General features: G+C 41.1%; 1 protein-coding gene across 8 annotated transcripts in view; it reads left to right on the forward strand.

Annotated features, from left to right (window-relative positions):
* Window positions 1-1010: 1010 nt before the first annotated feature.
* Window positions 1011-15068, forward strand: part of EXOC6 (exocyst complex component 6) — a 93910-nt gene continuing 79852 nt past the window's right edge. For 3 of the 8 annotated variants that reach the window (XM_048310771.1, XM_048310773.1, XM_048310772.1), the window contains exon 1: window positions 8479-8672. In XM_048310771.1, coding sequence (XP_048166728.1) covers window positions 8551-8672 — 122 coding nt within the window. In that variant the 5' untranslated portion in view covers window positions 8479-8550. Of the gene's footprint in view, window positions 1079-8475; window positions 8673-10750; window positions 10869-15068 lie in introns of those variants that run through there. The other 5 variants (XM_048310774.1, XM_048310775.1, XM_048310776.1 and 2 more) reach the window with 3 other exon arrangements.

A 15068-nucleotide genomic window follows, 5' to 3' on the forward strand; every position in this document is an offset into this window, starting at 1 on the left:
AAGAGGAAAAGGAAACTGTAAATGTAAAGCTTATGTTACACTGAGAGATGGGGGAGGAAGGTGGCAGGTAATGGCTAACATACAAGTTGTGTATGTATGAGCATATAAATATGTTAAATCACCCTTTATTTCAACTTGTCAATTTTTGAAATAGATAATAGGACTGTAGGAAAGTTTTATCTAGTATTAATGAAGTAAGAGAAGAGAAAACAAAAATATCCTTTAAATTATCATTAGCAATTCTTTTGACATAATTGTTTGCTTTCTGACATTATTAGAATCTCTATTTGCAGTGTGAATATGAATCCTCCCAGTACTGCTGAAGGTTCACTATTACCCTGTTTTCCATGAATTGCATCTTGTGTGAGCCTTTTATTAGTTTGTCTTATAAATGTACCTCTTGGGGTAATGAAAAGAGGAATGAATCCATTCTAACCTTTTCAGTGCATCCCTCTTGCTTCCTAATGTAAAGCCTGATGTGAAAAAATGTTTTTATTCTGTTCTTAACATGACCCAGATATCTTTAATGTCTTTCCTGGTTAATTGGAGATGGGATGTGTTAAATATCTGTATTTGTTATTAATTAATTCCACTGGATAGATAATATTTCCTGAAATCTTTTTGATGCTTCTTAGTATCCCAGGTAGATTGCTGTATGCAAAGGGGGAAATACAATTTAAATAATCACTTGGACTTTAAATCATAGATTTTTTAATTAACAAAATCTGCTTACATTATAGAATGCAATTTGTTGTTCTACAATTTTGTAAATTTGTTTTATAGTATCCTCATTGTCTTGGTAAGTTTCAGTATGTGAATGGCTTCAAATATTTTATGTTATTAACAATGATTCTTAAGTCAGGAATTTCTGATATTCCCACTACCTGGGTTTTGCCGTGATTAATTATTTAATCTTGTCTTTCCTGCAGTGCTTGGAGAGCAGACTATAGCTTCTTGTTGTTGAATTGTCACTCAGATGAGCTACATTATCAGGACAGCCTAAATCTTACAATGGATTGTTATTGAGAGATGTGATATCTGTGTTCTCAGGATGAGATCAACCAGCAGAAGTGAGAGTGTGAGTATTTATTTGGCATCAATGTGTGATATTTTAAACCATTTTCTAAAGTCTGAATTTACATTAACTGTATACAAACTCTATCTTGATTTCAGACTCCAGTTATGCTAGTAGATTTTGCTGATGGAACACAAAATTTCAAGATAATCTAATTTAAGAAACTCTCTAAATCCTTACTTTAGAATTTATTTGACTGACAGGGTTTTGATAATCAGTACTTTCTCTGGTGATCATTTGTGGTTGAATAAGTGGAATTTCATGACAGCTTATTACACAGCACTTTTCCTTTGCAAGAGTTGCCTTTCCTTTCCATATTTGCCTAATTAGTATTTCCTGAATCAGGGAACAGCTACATGTTTCATAATTCAAAAAAAAAAAAAAAAAAAAAAAAGAAGATAAAGAACCAGAGCTCTGCCAGGTCTGTGCTGAACGAAAGTCCACAATGGCCAACATATTTGCCTTCTGGTTTTTTTCCTTCTTAATTTCTTTAAAACTTTTCTTAACCATTCTAATAGATTGCTTCCTAATCTGCCCCTGGTTAGTTACTATGCATTTAAGGACAAGTACTGTAGAAAATCTTACAATAGGAAAGTTTATGTAAAAGAACTACACAACTGGTTGTGAATAACATCTAACCAGTATCCAACCAGAGCAGAACCTACAAGTGTCTATAAGATATGCTGCAGCACCTTTTATTCTCAGAAGCTCCTTGGTACGTGCTTTCTCTCCTATTCTCTTTCCTCCACCATGTGTTCCCAAATTCACTACATTTGGGCAGTGCCATCACACATCAAGTTATAACTAATTTGATTAGTTGAAGGCATTTGTATTTTTTTCTTTATTTGTACCAGTGGTAGCAATGAAAGGGTTTAAGAAAGCTGAACGATGCCTGCTGGCATTGAGGGCAAAGCATCCTTGGCATGGGCTGGATGGCAGAGGACTCCCAGACTCACCATGTCCCCTTGCTGAGGACTATCCCTGGTGCACTCTATGTAACACAGGCCCCCTGCTCTCCTCACTTTGGTGGGGCGTGGGGACCCCTCCTTGGCTGGCTGTGCTGCTCATGGCTGACTCGCTTGGAGCACCAAGCTGCCCCCGTGTCATGGGCTGCTCTGGAGCATGCTGGTGGGGCTGGCCTAGTGACATTCATGTCCTGGGCTAAGGGTGTGCTGCTGTGTTGGGTCTGCCTGCAGTGATTCAGTTTCAATTTTTAAAGCATGGAGCTCTCCTATCACCTGTAGCAGCCTCCCAGCATGGTGTTAGCCCCCAGGGTGGCTCAGTACCGGTGTCTGTGGAGGTCCTGCTCTCCTGAATGGAAACCAAGCACTGCTTTTTGGATAAAATCCCAGGCATGCCATGGCCAGTGAGCTTCTGAACCAAGAAGAAATATAAAGGTGTGACTTTTTTTCCTCCAAAAAGAATAGCATTTACCATATCTTTAATTCCAAACTGTGCAGCAATTTCACAAGGAGTACTTATCAGTTTCCCAATTTTTCAATTGATCAGACCCTGCCCTTACTTTGCCTGTGTGTGTATTTATAGCAGTGTAACACTAAACCAGATTTGCCTTTGTTTTTGTGATTTATGCATTTTTTTTTCTTGAACAGGAAAACATTCATTATCAAATGTTGTGAGAACAATACAGTAACTGGAGGTTATTTTATATTAAAATCTCGTTGATTGTTCCTCCCCTAGAAATCTCTCTTGGCAGCTCACTTCCTGCCAAATGAATCAGCAAAAGTTGCTCATGAAAGTTGTTAATATATAATACAATCACCCAGCACTGCATTTGCTCCTTATCTATAAAGTTCTTTTGTGATCAATGATTCACATCACCTTTTGATTATAGTCTCTGAGCACAAACAGTTTCTTAATATAAATTAATGGCCTTGGAATTTCTAAATAAACATTCCCTTTTGTTTAGCATCATTTCCTATTTTCGTACCAAAACAGAGACTTATTGTAATTGTTCAGTTTTCACTGGAAAAAGTGTTTGTGGCCTGGAATGTTCTCAAAAAACAAGCGGTTCCTTTCAAAGCTAACAGTGTTGATTTACAAGGTCTAACGTGCTATGTTAATTGAATATAGCTAGGAAATATTACAAAAAAGCAGCTAGTGTGGTGTGATACTTTAAATAATGATTCTTGTACTCATTTACTGGAAAAGAGATTTTCTCTTGGAGTATAGTACTATTTGGCAGTGTTGTTTGCTTGGATGTTTTTTTTCTTTCACAGTAATGAGACCCAGCTATCTAAGCAGCAGATAGTCAAGGCACTTCCTTTAAATTTCCTGATAGCTGTTAACACTATTAAATTGTTAGGCATGCACTCTTCAGCAAAATGAATACTGAAGATTTCCTCTGGCCACATCTGACTAGTAGGACAATTAAAATACCAACCATCACATGTTGGTAACCTAATGTTAACTATTCCCTCTTACAAACTTAAGAGAAGCATGAGTGGAGAATGTAGCAGAAGCATAACGCTGACCTGCACAGAACTGGTGCAAAAATCTATCTGATAATATTCCTTTCTAAGGCAGAGTTATTTCACTTAAATCAATTAGGTGGTGTTCTAACTTAAACTGAAATAAGAACCTGAGAGACTGAAAATGCCTGTGGAGATATTTAGTTTAATTAATTGTTAGCTAAAGTGATTCAAGCCTATATTCAAACAAGGTTGTGGGTTTTTTTCCCCAAAGTATTAAAAGAATATAGGCCATGATAAAAATGATCAAGCTTCTGAGTGGCTTGCTCATAGTAGTTTCAATTAAAGCATTTCAGTTTGCAGTGAGAGTAGACTCAGAGTGGGCACCATGTCTGTCACTCACGGTGGCTCAGCTGACAGAACAACTCATCAAGCTGGGATCCCTTGGCCATCACCCATCTGATGTCCATCATGCACTCATCCTAACCTCAAAAGTAATTTTAATTTCTGACTTGTTCATACCCCAAACTAGAACAGGGGCTGTTTTTCTCAAGAAAGTTCTCCTGGGTTACATAAGGAATATAAATTCTGTGGCTATCTAAGACTGGATGCTCTTAAAAGTGCGGAGAAAAAGAAAGCCTTCCCATTCCAGGAAAGTGATGTCCTCTAGAACAGTATCTGTAGTAGAGCTCCTCACTGCCTACAAAGAAGCAAAGCCCTCAGGCTCCCAGGGCATGTCCTTGACTCAGGGTTTTGGTCGATGCTTGTTCCTTAAAAGCACTCATAAGCACAGAGAAAATTTTTTTATGCATCAGTGTTTCATTCTGTAGAATGATAAAGATGCTACTTTGTAGGCTATTACCCAATATTATTAAAGTGTCTCCTTCAAATAGGAAATTCAAATGCTGTGCGAAAAAATATGGTTTGTATGTTGCAATGAAAATGAAATAGTACTTGTTCTTCAATGTCACCAAGCATTACATAAACACATATAATGACAGTGACTCTCCTCTCCTTCCCACTGCAGTCAGACAGAAGTGCCTCTGTTCAACCAGTCATTTCGACGCCTTTATTGACTCTTACAAAGATAACATCAGTGCCAGCTGAGGATCTCTCCAGATATTTTTAGGAACTTGTAAGATGTCAGTGAAATGTCAAAAGCAGTTAGTGATGGACTGCCCTCCTAATGGGAAAGATGTGTGCTGTTCTGATAATTTACTATAAAAAAACCCCAGGTGTAAATGTGAAATAGAACATTGTTCATTCAGTATTTGGTGAAGATTGTTATATACACTGTCCAATTCTTAAATACAGTGTAATTAAAACAAAAACCCAATGTATTTATGATTTTGACTACTATTCAGAAAGCACAATTCACTTAAATGCTCTGAATTAAAAAAAGGTAATTTCCCTGCTGATAATGGTAATTCCACCATCTCCTTATGTGCCTGTTTTCCCCAAGTATCATTTGATAGGGTTGTTGCCACCATGCTTCATCTGAGAGGCAGAAGTGGGTCTGGCCATCAGAAAAACAGGCACAAGGGGAATGGAAGCAGCCAGTTCAGTTTCTAGGGAGAATGAGCTAGTTTGCAAGGGTCCAGTTTGGGGATGAGCCCAGGAAAGAAGGCAGTAGCAGAGCAGGAGATGCCAGGGAAATGACTAATGGCATTGTTGTCCTTGTGGAGGGATGTAAAGAGGAGATATCTGGGCAATGACCAGTGAAGTAATTTGTTATGGATGGCATTGCATGTGAAAATTATCTATAGTAATTCCATTTGAGGGTGGACATTTTCCCCCTTCTCTCTTTTCCATGAATCATTCAAAATGGATTCCAATCCAACTGGGAAAGAAAATTAAACAGACTCAAGGCTGCTAATCGTGCACTGGCAATTTGAAAAAAAGGAAGTAATCTACACGGGAATTGCATACCCAGTAGGGACTCTATTCTACAGCACATTACACTTTTTGTAATAGTCATGTGGGTAAAATGTATTTTTAAAGTATCAGCACAGGCAGGCAAGATTTAAACCAGCAGTTCTTGGCCCTCTGGTATCCCATTAGGGTTGGGGAAGAATAGGAATTAGGGGAGGAAAGGGAGAAAGGACGTGGTGAAAGTGGGTTTGCTCTAGATAAGCCTCTGCATCCTGTTTCACAATCTTGTTGATAATTTGCCCCAATTTCCCCCCTTGCCCTCTTCTGAGCTGTGAACCGTTTTTACACCTTCAGCAAGAAACAGGTGCTTTGGATCATTTTTTAAAGGAAAAGCTTAGGATGATTGGAAAGATGGCAGCAGCTGTCTTTATAACTTACAGGGCCTGAGGTTTCTGCCTGTTCAAATAATGAAATACTTCCTTCACAGAAATAACGTGAGTTTAACCAGCACAGAAAATATCTTCTCTTTTTCTGCCAGGGACTTCTAGAAGATTAATAACTTCTCAGGCTTCTTGACCTGGTTAAATCTGAACTAGTACAAGTATGATACCTCAGAAATGATAACTTCTACTCTCCTTTTCTGCATGGAGAGTACCATAAATTAAAAAAAAAAACAAAAACCAAAACTAACCAAAAAACTTAGCATTGTCTTTGCTGACAATCTATTTAGCTGCAGCCTCCAAGTATGTTATGTATAGTTGTGAAGCAAAGATACACTGTTCTGCCAGAAGCTGATGTCATGTGCCTATACTGAATTTGTGCCTTTGTCTTTTTACAAAAAAAACTTCATTTCCTTGAACAAGGCAGTTCCCTAAAGCCTTTCGAGAGTGGCCCTGAGCCCAGCTGGAAAAAGGAAAAGCTCCTGTGTGACTGAAAGATGTAGATGTTGGGCACATCTAATCAGCACTGGAATTATGGTGGGGAGGAGCAGAAGACAGAAGTGGAGAAGGGGAGCCCAGGTTGGACAGACAGCACAGGGTAGAAGCAGGGTCATCTGTGCATAAAGGGCTTTTGGCAGGTGTTAATGTACTGTCCATGGATCAGATACAGATCCATCACTGTACCTTGGATCCTCCTCTGGATGTCATGGTCTTAGACTGGTTCAGTGAGCCTGTAAAACACTGGAGAGCTGAGCAGCCAGGCCTGGTGCATTTGGTCTGATCTTGTACAGAGAACCAAGGTACTTCCTCACTCACTGCCACAACCGAAGAGACTGTAACATCTGCCTATTTCTTGGTAATTCACCTTTGTATTTGTTTGCTTCTTTTTACATTGTTTTGCTTTGTTATTAAACGTATTTATTTCCACGCAGCTGTGATACCAACAAGAACATTTGCACAACAGAGTCAGAGTCCTGTTTATTTTGGTTGGTTGATTTCCTAAAGCAAGCTACTGTTTAAATTTTTTGGGAAAGGAGGAAGAAGAAAGTTTACCCAAAGCCTCTGTAAGAATTGAACTCACTTAAAATCATATAAATATATTCATAAAAGCATTTTGTATACATAGTCATGCTTCCATCACCGCATTCTATTTTTATTGCCAGCCAGTGTGTGATGGCTGGGTGTAGGTGTCTGAGGCATCTGTGATTTACCTGCCCAGCCTCTGCTCTGCCACAGTGGCAGTAGATGTACTTTCTTCTATCACACGAATAAGCTTAAGCTTATTGTAATATTTACAGTTTACTTTCCAAGCCTCACCTCATAATTGTTAAATTAATACTGAACCCAGTGACTGTTAAGATTAGAATGAAGAGTTACAATATCCATCCATTCGTCTGCGTTTGTGTGACATCCAGTGGCAGGATAGGTCAATCACAGGCTCCCCTTTCTGGTGAAACGTGTAAAAATTACTCAGAACTCCATGAAGAACATGAAAGCAGGAAATGTATTGCATAGTAGTGCTAACAGAGCAATTGCTTAATTTTGGTTCAAAAGTAAACTGGTGATTAAAGCAGCTTGTTCAAGGAAACACATTGCAAATTTGCACGTACCCTTAACTCACTGCAGCCTTTAGTGTTCTTTCCCACTGCTACTGACGTGAACTCATCTCCTCAGTGTTCCCACTGGGCACAGAAAAGTGAATAAACTATATATCACCCTGCTCAAAAATGAGTAATCTCTGTTTCCCTGCATTTAACTGTTGAGTGCACAGCGAGTGTCTGGACTCATCAATTTTGTCAGGAGCAGTACTGAGATTCAGAGCCAAATTTTGATTAAAACTTGTGAAATATTTAAAAACCCAAAATATATTAAGTTTGATTATCCAAATAATATTGAATTAGGCTTCTAAAAAGTTGTTTAAACTGAAAGATCTAAAGTCCAATCTCATGTTTGAAATAACTGTCTGAAATTAAAGTAATTCATGGCAGTTGTGTAAAGTGTTTTCTTTGCCATCGTCATGACAATGATGTGACAGCAGCACTGCTCTCAACATTTGTTTATCCATTTTCTTCCATGCAGATAATAAATTAGTAACATCTTTTTTATTGCTCACACACATAAAACCCACAGTTATCATAGAGAATTTTTTGCAATTTGTTATAAGTAGCAACTACTAATGCTGAAAACGACAAGAACATGTTTCTGTTTTTCTAATCTGCTTTACAAGATCCATAAACCTTTCATAAATCCAGCTAAGTCCTTGTGTGCAAGCTTTTTATATAGCAAAAGGAAAATAGAATTTTTTTAAAGAATAGTTTTAATCTCATAAAACTTAACAGAGAAATTAAGCATTGATGTCTAGCGTCTGAAATTCCTTTAAAGTTATGTTTTCAAAATTATTAAATTTCAGGTTTACTATTTATTAATGACAAGCTATTTCAAGGATGTAAAAATATTATTTTGGCAGTAAATTTGTTGTTAAGATAAATATATTGGACACACACACAAAAAAGACTGTGCAGGCCTGGGTACTGCATACGAGGCACATGTTACCAGTAGACAGGAAAACAGCAGCTGTGCACCATTCTTGGACACAAAGTCCTCAGGAGTCACGAGGTTAGCACAGGATCTTTTTTTTTTATGCCTGGTTTTGCTGACTACAGAGTCACTTAGTCAACTATAATAATCAGAATAAAAGTCCTCTCCTAATGTTAGATTAGTTTTATGCTACTCTATGGAAAGGAAAAGCAAGTCAAATCTGTCAGAATTGTATCTAGAAGAAAATAAAGATCAAATATACGAAAATGCCCTTGCTGAGATCCAGTCCTTTGAGCTGCCTCTTGGAACCACCCTAAGGTATGCTTCTTTTTGATAATACTATACTCTTCATGATGGATGTGTTCCATTCTATAGCTGTTCTTTCAGCCAGCACAATATATTAGAAACTTTGTTTTCCTGACCCTGAAGCCTACAGGAAAGTTGAGTTTAATTTCAACGTGATTGGCCCTAAGTGAAAAAATACAAACCAAGGTCACCTACTCTGCTCTTTCTTTTCACCAGGACAAAGCGATCTGTTACTGATGGCTGGCTGTAGATTTATGAAAAAAGAAAGTGCTCTTAAAAGTGAAAACAAAGGGAAATTTTGTCTTTTTTGTAGCAGTGTTTTTAGTTTGAAGTTTACAGCTATAATTTTAAAGAATTAACTGCTTATTATTCTTAAATTTTTAATAAAGGTAACTTTTATTTTAATCACCAAAGACACAACTACTTAAGGTTTTACTGTTGATATTCGAAAATATCTGAACATTTAATTTTTTTTTAATTTGCAGCTTATGGAAACTATCTAATAGTAAAAGTGTAACTGAGAAAGTTCCTCTGCATATTCATCCTTAAAAAAAGTAATACATAAAAGATTATTTTGTAATCTGTCTAGGTATATTGTCAGTATTTGCAGAAGAGTTTTAAAAATAGCCTGCCTGGCACTGTAGGCGTCAGGTTGCAGTAACGATCAGGCTAAAAAAAGAAAATTAAATTTACCCTGAAAAATGTGTCAATCTATAACTTCAGTATTTTGGTGGTGGGAAAAAAAGGAATGTGGGAAGATCGTTACTGCATTTGAGTGATTTCTTGAAGGAAATACAAGTGGTAGGATTTTTACTTTTTTTTTTTTGCATCATGCACTTTGTAAGCACTCATCTACATTTAGAGTAGTCCTTGTTGATTTAGTAGGCATCATTAATAAATTTATCTGAATCAGTGCTGAATATAATAAAGGCACAAGCACAGACAAGATGTGCACCGTCTTCGGTGCCATTTATTAACTCGTGTACAGGTGTAGTTGCACCAGAGCAGGAGAGATGTTTAGCTTGATAACAGTAACTGGAAGGGTGTCAGATGCAATTGTAGACCTTGATGCATTCACACTTGTCAAATGCTGTCAGTTCCTTATGGGAAAAAGTAGCTACACATCACCCTGAAGTTTTACGTATCTAGCCTATTTCTTTACACGAGCTTCCCACTTGTGTGCAGAGAACTTTGCCCAGAAAGCAGGTGCATCCTGTCTCCTGAGCATGCAAAACCCAAGGATTAGTTAATCCCTGGCCACAGGCCACAAAGTGTAAAATTTAAATAGAAAATAGGTTATTCCTCCTTCATTGACACATGAAGCTTTGCTGTACAAAGCACTAAGAAACAGTATGTCAGTTTCTACTGAAACACAGCAAGCCACTGCACGTAAAGGTGCACTTTTTTTTTGTTTTGGCTTGGCTTTGTTCTTTTTTTAATCCGATCCCCAAGTTTCTATCACGTAAAGAATGGAAGGACTGAAGTCAGTGACATAACCTGAATTCAGAAACCCCCGCGGCGCCGCCGCCTCAGGGGTCGGTGCCTTCCTGCCTGGACGGGCACGGGCCGCGTGTGCGGGAGTGGTCAAATCAAAACAAACCAAATAAATTATAATAATAATGATAAAGCAAAAGCACGCCATGAAACAAACCAGAACTAGCTCAGTGGAAAAGGCCGCGTTGAAGCCTATAAACCTTCAAGGCATCTGTGTAGCGCGTCTGTGCATTGGGGAGGGCAGCCGGTCCGTCCGGGAGAGGGGCCACATTCTGCGCGCCCCTCGTTTGTCACAGTGCGCTGGGCGGGTCGCAGCGGCTGGCGCCGGGCAGACGCAGCTGCCCGCGGTCTCTATCAGACACCAGTGCCCGGAGATGCCATGGGGACGGAGGGGCTTTGCTGGGCGCCCCTGGCGTCCCCGGCGCAGCCCTTCCCCTGACAAGGGCCGCGGGGCACTGGCGAACTGGTGCGAACCTGCGCCTCTTCACCTGCCCCGCTCCCTCCTCCCCGCCGCCCCGCGCGCACGGGAAGCCCTCCCCGGCCGCTCCCGCCGGCCCCCGCCCGGCTCCGTGGCCGCTCCTCCCTCGGCGCCTCCCGCAGCGCCGCGGCCGCGGGATCCCTCCCATCCAAGATGGCGGAGAGTCTCCCCGAGCATGATCGCATCCTGCAGGAGATCGAGAGCACCGACACGGCCTGCGTGGGACCCACCCTGAGGTGCGGGGCGTGGGGGCCGCTGCGCCGACAGCGGGCGAAGCTCCCGCGCCCTGCCCGCCCGCCGGCCCGGGGAGCCGCGGCCCAGCCCGGCCGCGCTTTCTGACAGCTGCTCCCCAGGGACGGCGCGAGGCCGCCCGCAGCGCCGCCGGCGAGAGCGGCCGCGCCGGGCGCGGAGGGGACGAGCAGCCCCCGGTGCTGCTCCGCGGGGGCCCGACCGCCGCCCCCCGCCCCGGGCGCTGCGGGGCGGAGGGAAGGGGCCGGTGCGGCGCGGGCAGGGAGCGGGGCTGTCACGCCGTGCCGGGGCGCTGACAGGCAATGGGGGCCGAGCGGAGACGGCGGCCGTGCCCCGGCTCCAGGCTGGCCGCTCCCTGGTGTTGTCTACCGGGGAAGCAGCCGGGCACGGCCCGGCTCCGGCGGGCTGGCGTGCGGCCTCGGGACGTGCCTGGCCCTGGGCCCGATGCGGGTGGCCGGGCTTGGGGCACCCGCCGTAACCCAGTGCCGGCCTTTGCTGCCCCGCACTTGGACAAGAGTCAGCTCCCTGGGTGTGCCGGTAGCCCCGGTTCTGTGCTGAGAACGGGGCCGAAACCGTATCATGGGTGGGTGTTGCAGCACTCCACTATGCAACCCCTAATGATGAGGTCTGAAATCTACTACCCTGGTCAGTTTCCTTGGAAATGTGGCTGTGTTTAGAGCATTTCTGCTGTGCCATGACTTCAGTGGTTTGGTTTTCTGTCTTTTTCCTCCAATTCCACATACTGCCAAATGGCCTAGCCTGCTTGTTGAAAAAAAGGTTTTGCATAACCTCTCCTGTTAGAGGCGAACGTCGAAGTGCCTTTCACTTAGAGCTGGGGAGATAAGGGCAGGGCCTGTGGTGAGTGAATTGGGTTATAGAGGAAACAGGGGGAAAGGGGGCTTTCATCATGGAGCTTTGCTGATGCTTCCCTGATTAAAGATGCTTCCGTGATTAAAGATGTCTGAAAGGAATAAAAAAGCATAGGCACTAGCCAAACAGGGGAGAGACAACTGTGAATTTGAATGTTATCTCTTTGAGAGGATACAGTGAGCCTGTGTGCAGAAAACTGGGAAAGGCAGTTTGTGTGGCAGCATGCTGCAAAGCAGTGAGCACGGTGCTGCTGGCTTTTCCTGGAGTGGGAATGATGCCTCCTAGAGAGTGTGGACAGGGCTGGGAAAGGGTGAACGTGGGGTACATGGGTGAGGAGCCCAGTGCTGAGAACTGGTAGAAGAGAAGTTTCTGTTGCATGCCAAATGGGCCATTCTGCACATCATAGCAATTGATTTTGAGGTTGGCTATGTGTGGATCCTCCAAAGCTGTGTGGGAGGTGGCAGTCTGGACATTTGTGTGAGGCTGGGGCTAATCAATCCTCTGAGAACCCCCATGGGGAGTGTGGTGGGGTCGTCCAGACATCACACAGGGACTGCTTGCTGCGTCAGTCTGGTCTTGGAGGTCAGCTTGGAGCAAACTGCACTCTGATCTCCCCTCATGTTCCTTAAACACAGCTGCTGTTGGGAATACAGTGTGGAGATGCTGAAGTTTAGCATCACAAGGAGCCTCGCATGTGACAAGTCTGTGGGCTTAGGCTGAGAGAAAGTAGCTGGGATGCTTTCAGACTTGAGTTGTCCCTGGAGGCAGTTTAACAGTGTTTCACTTTACAAGCCCAGGCAGGTTGAAGCTGATGCCTGCAAAAAACCACAGCAAAATATTAGATATAATTGCAGTTTCGCTGCCATTTCCAGTACAGAGCTTATATCATTCTGTGGAAAGGACAGAGAATTAGGCTACACAGCAGAAGGTGGCAGGTTTGGGAACCACAGGCGTGGATGGGGGAAGGGACTATATGAATCTCTCATTCATATTAAGCATTTAAAATTTGCTAATGTTTTTATAAATACTAAAACTTAATTTCTTATTTTTTTGCGTGTTCCTGTCCTATCACTGACTTTCCAGTAAGGGAATTTTTGCATTGCTGACTTTCAGGATTTTTAGGAAAAAAGTGCATGTTGGTCTGATTTAACCTCTGGTGTTCAATTACAAATAAAAAAAAAATGAGGTTAAAGAGTGGTTACTCTTTAGTGTTTTGAAAGAAGTCCAGCAAACACCGCAGAAATATGCTTCTACTCCCTAAGAACACCAGTGTTTAAAACCAAAACTTGAGCTGTCTGCTCAGCTCTGTCTGTTGCAATTTGTGAATTGCTGTGTGAAACTGAAAAGTCTAAAGTCCCACATCTAATTACAAGATCTATTTCAATGAACAGAAGCATGAATGTAAAATGGAGCATTATTTTCTGCCTGAGATCTAGGTTTTACTTGCTAAACAATATAAATCAAAGAAATGAGTTGAGTAATTCTATGTGCAATTGCATAAGGCTACAACATGAAGTGATCCATTGATTTCCAGTCACAGAAGCTATTGAAGCCAGTTGTCTCACGTAATGACTGAAATTATGTTAATTTCATTATGTGAAATGGAATATTTTTGTAATCTCTGGTTTGTAATGCTGGGAGAATATTTATAGCATTGCCACATGAAATAAAGTACCAACATACCTACCTAAATAGCAGAACAAAAGAAGGGACTTGAGGTGAGTAGTTCGGATAAGTAGCGTGAGGTAATATTAAATGCTGAAGATTGTAGGATATGCAGGATCTGACTTATCCTTAATTGTTAATATCAAGACATAAATGTCTTCCTAGTGCATCCATGCTTCACGAAGGATGTGTACTTTTTTCTTGTGGGCTGTATGTAGATTCCATGGAAACACATTTTTGCTCCTGTTTTTCTTCAGTGTTTTGCTTGCTGGTTTGGTATAGCTGTCCCTGCCAGGTGCTGCTTCTTACCTTGCTACAAGAGTGGCAGCACTTGTTCTTATTATAGAAAAAATAATAGCATTTATTGATATATAATGGTTTTGTGTATAATTTACAGGTAAGGAACAACATACAGACTGATCCTGCAGGTGATTTTCTAGTGCTGAGATCTACCCATAAGGAGGAATGTGAAATGCAGGTCCTTTATAGGAGGAATCAACATACAGCTAGTGCAGTTGGGATTATTTACTGTTCAGGAGAGTTAGCTCCTAAAGATGGCTCTGCATCTCAAGAGATGAAGAGATTGTATTGGATGAAATTAATTTTCTTTTTAGATTTTAACTGGGTGAATTTAGTGATTTAAATTTGCTGCTATTTTACTTTCATCTCTAAATTCAGTAACACATGCTGAATCACTATAAATGAGACTTAAGCCAGCATGCCTTTCATTAAATAGACACACTGTGTATATAGCAAGGCAGGATTAATTTTTTTTTCATCAGACTCTATGAAACTTCTATCAACATCTTTTTGGCTTTAATGGCTAACAAAATGAGATTAATGACAAAACTTGTTAAAGGCTCATCACTCTCACCTTTTTATATAACATGTTAATATAGTATAATTCATGTTTCATACATACTTCTGCACTTCTCTCAGGGAGAGCTATCTCATTTCTAATCTTTAGAAAGGAAATGGAAGACGACAGAAAGAAAGACAATTCCCATAATCCTCCCAACAACAACAAAAAACCCCGAAAGTTATTAACAAAAAACTTAAGACCCTCACTGAAGCCTGTATCTTAACACTTCTTGAATAGTCAGTTGGACATGCTGTGGTAGCTAGTAAGATAAATTCTCTTCAGAAGAAAGTAATTGACCTTATCTGATGGTTAGTTTATGGTTGGTTGAAATAGGTCAAAGTGGAACTCAACAGAGTAGGAGTTGTTCTGCCAGTGCTCTGTATACTATAGATAAGAGGTTTTTTGAGTCTGTAGTAATGTGTAGTATTTCAAAGCTTTTTTAAAAAATAAATGAATTAACTCTTAAACTCTAGCTTGGCAATATATTACATAAGCATATGGTAGACTTTCTCTAAACACTTCATCTTGTGAGCTTTGCATAACTAAGTTTGCAGTGTTCTGTGATTCCCATGCACAGCCGTCAGTGGAGTACCTCCATGCCCACAATTCATTGACTGAACAAAAATACAGAAGTAAAATTAAATATAAAAACTGTGGGGGATTTGGTAATGGAAATTTTGTAGCTAAGGTGAAGTTGATAAGGAGGTGCTATGTCTATTGATGTATCTATAAGTGGAATGTACTCTGTAGCTTTAACCCACAGTCACAGCTTGGAAAGTGCTCCTCAAAA

The sequence above is a fragment of the Corvus hawaiiensis genome, chromosome 8, assembly GCF_020740725.1.
Source record: "Corvus hawaiiensis isolate bCorHaw1 chromosome 8, bCorHaw1.pri.cur, whole genome shotgun sequence".
Classification (NCBI taxonomy): domain Eukaryota; kingdom Metazoa; phylum Chordata; class Aves; order Passeriformes; family Corvidae; genus Corvus; species Corvus hawaiiensis.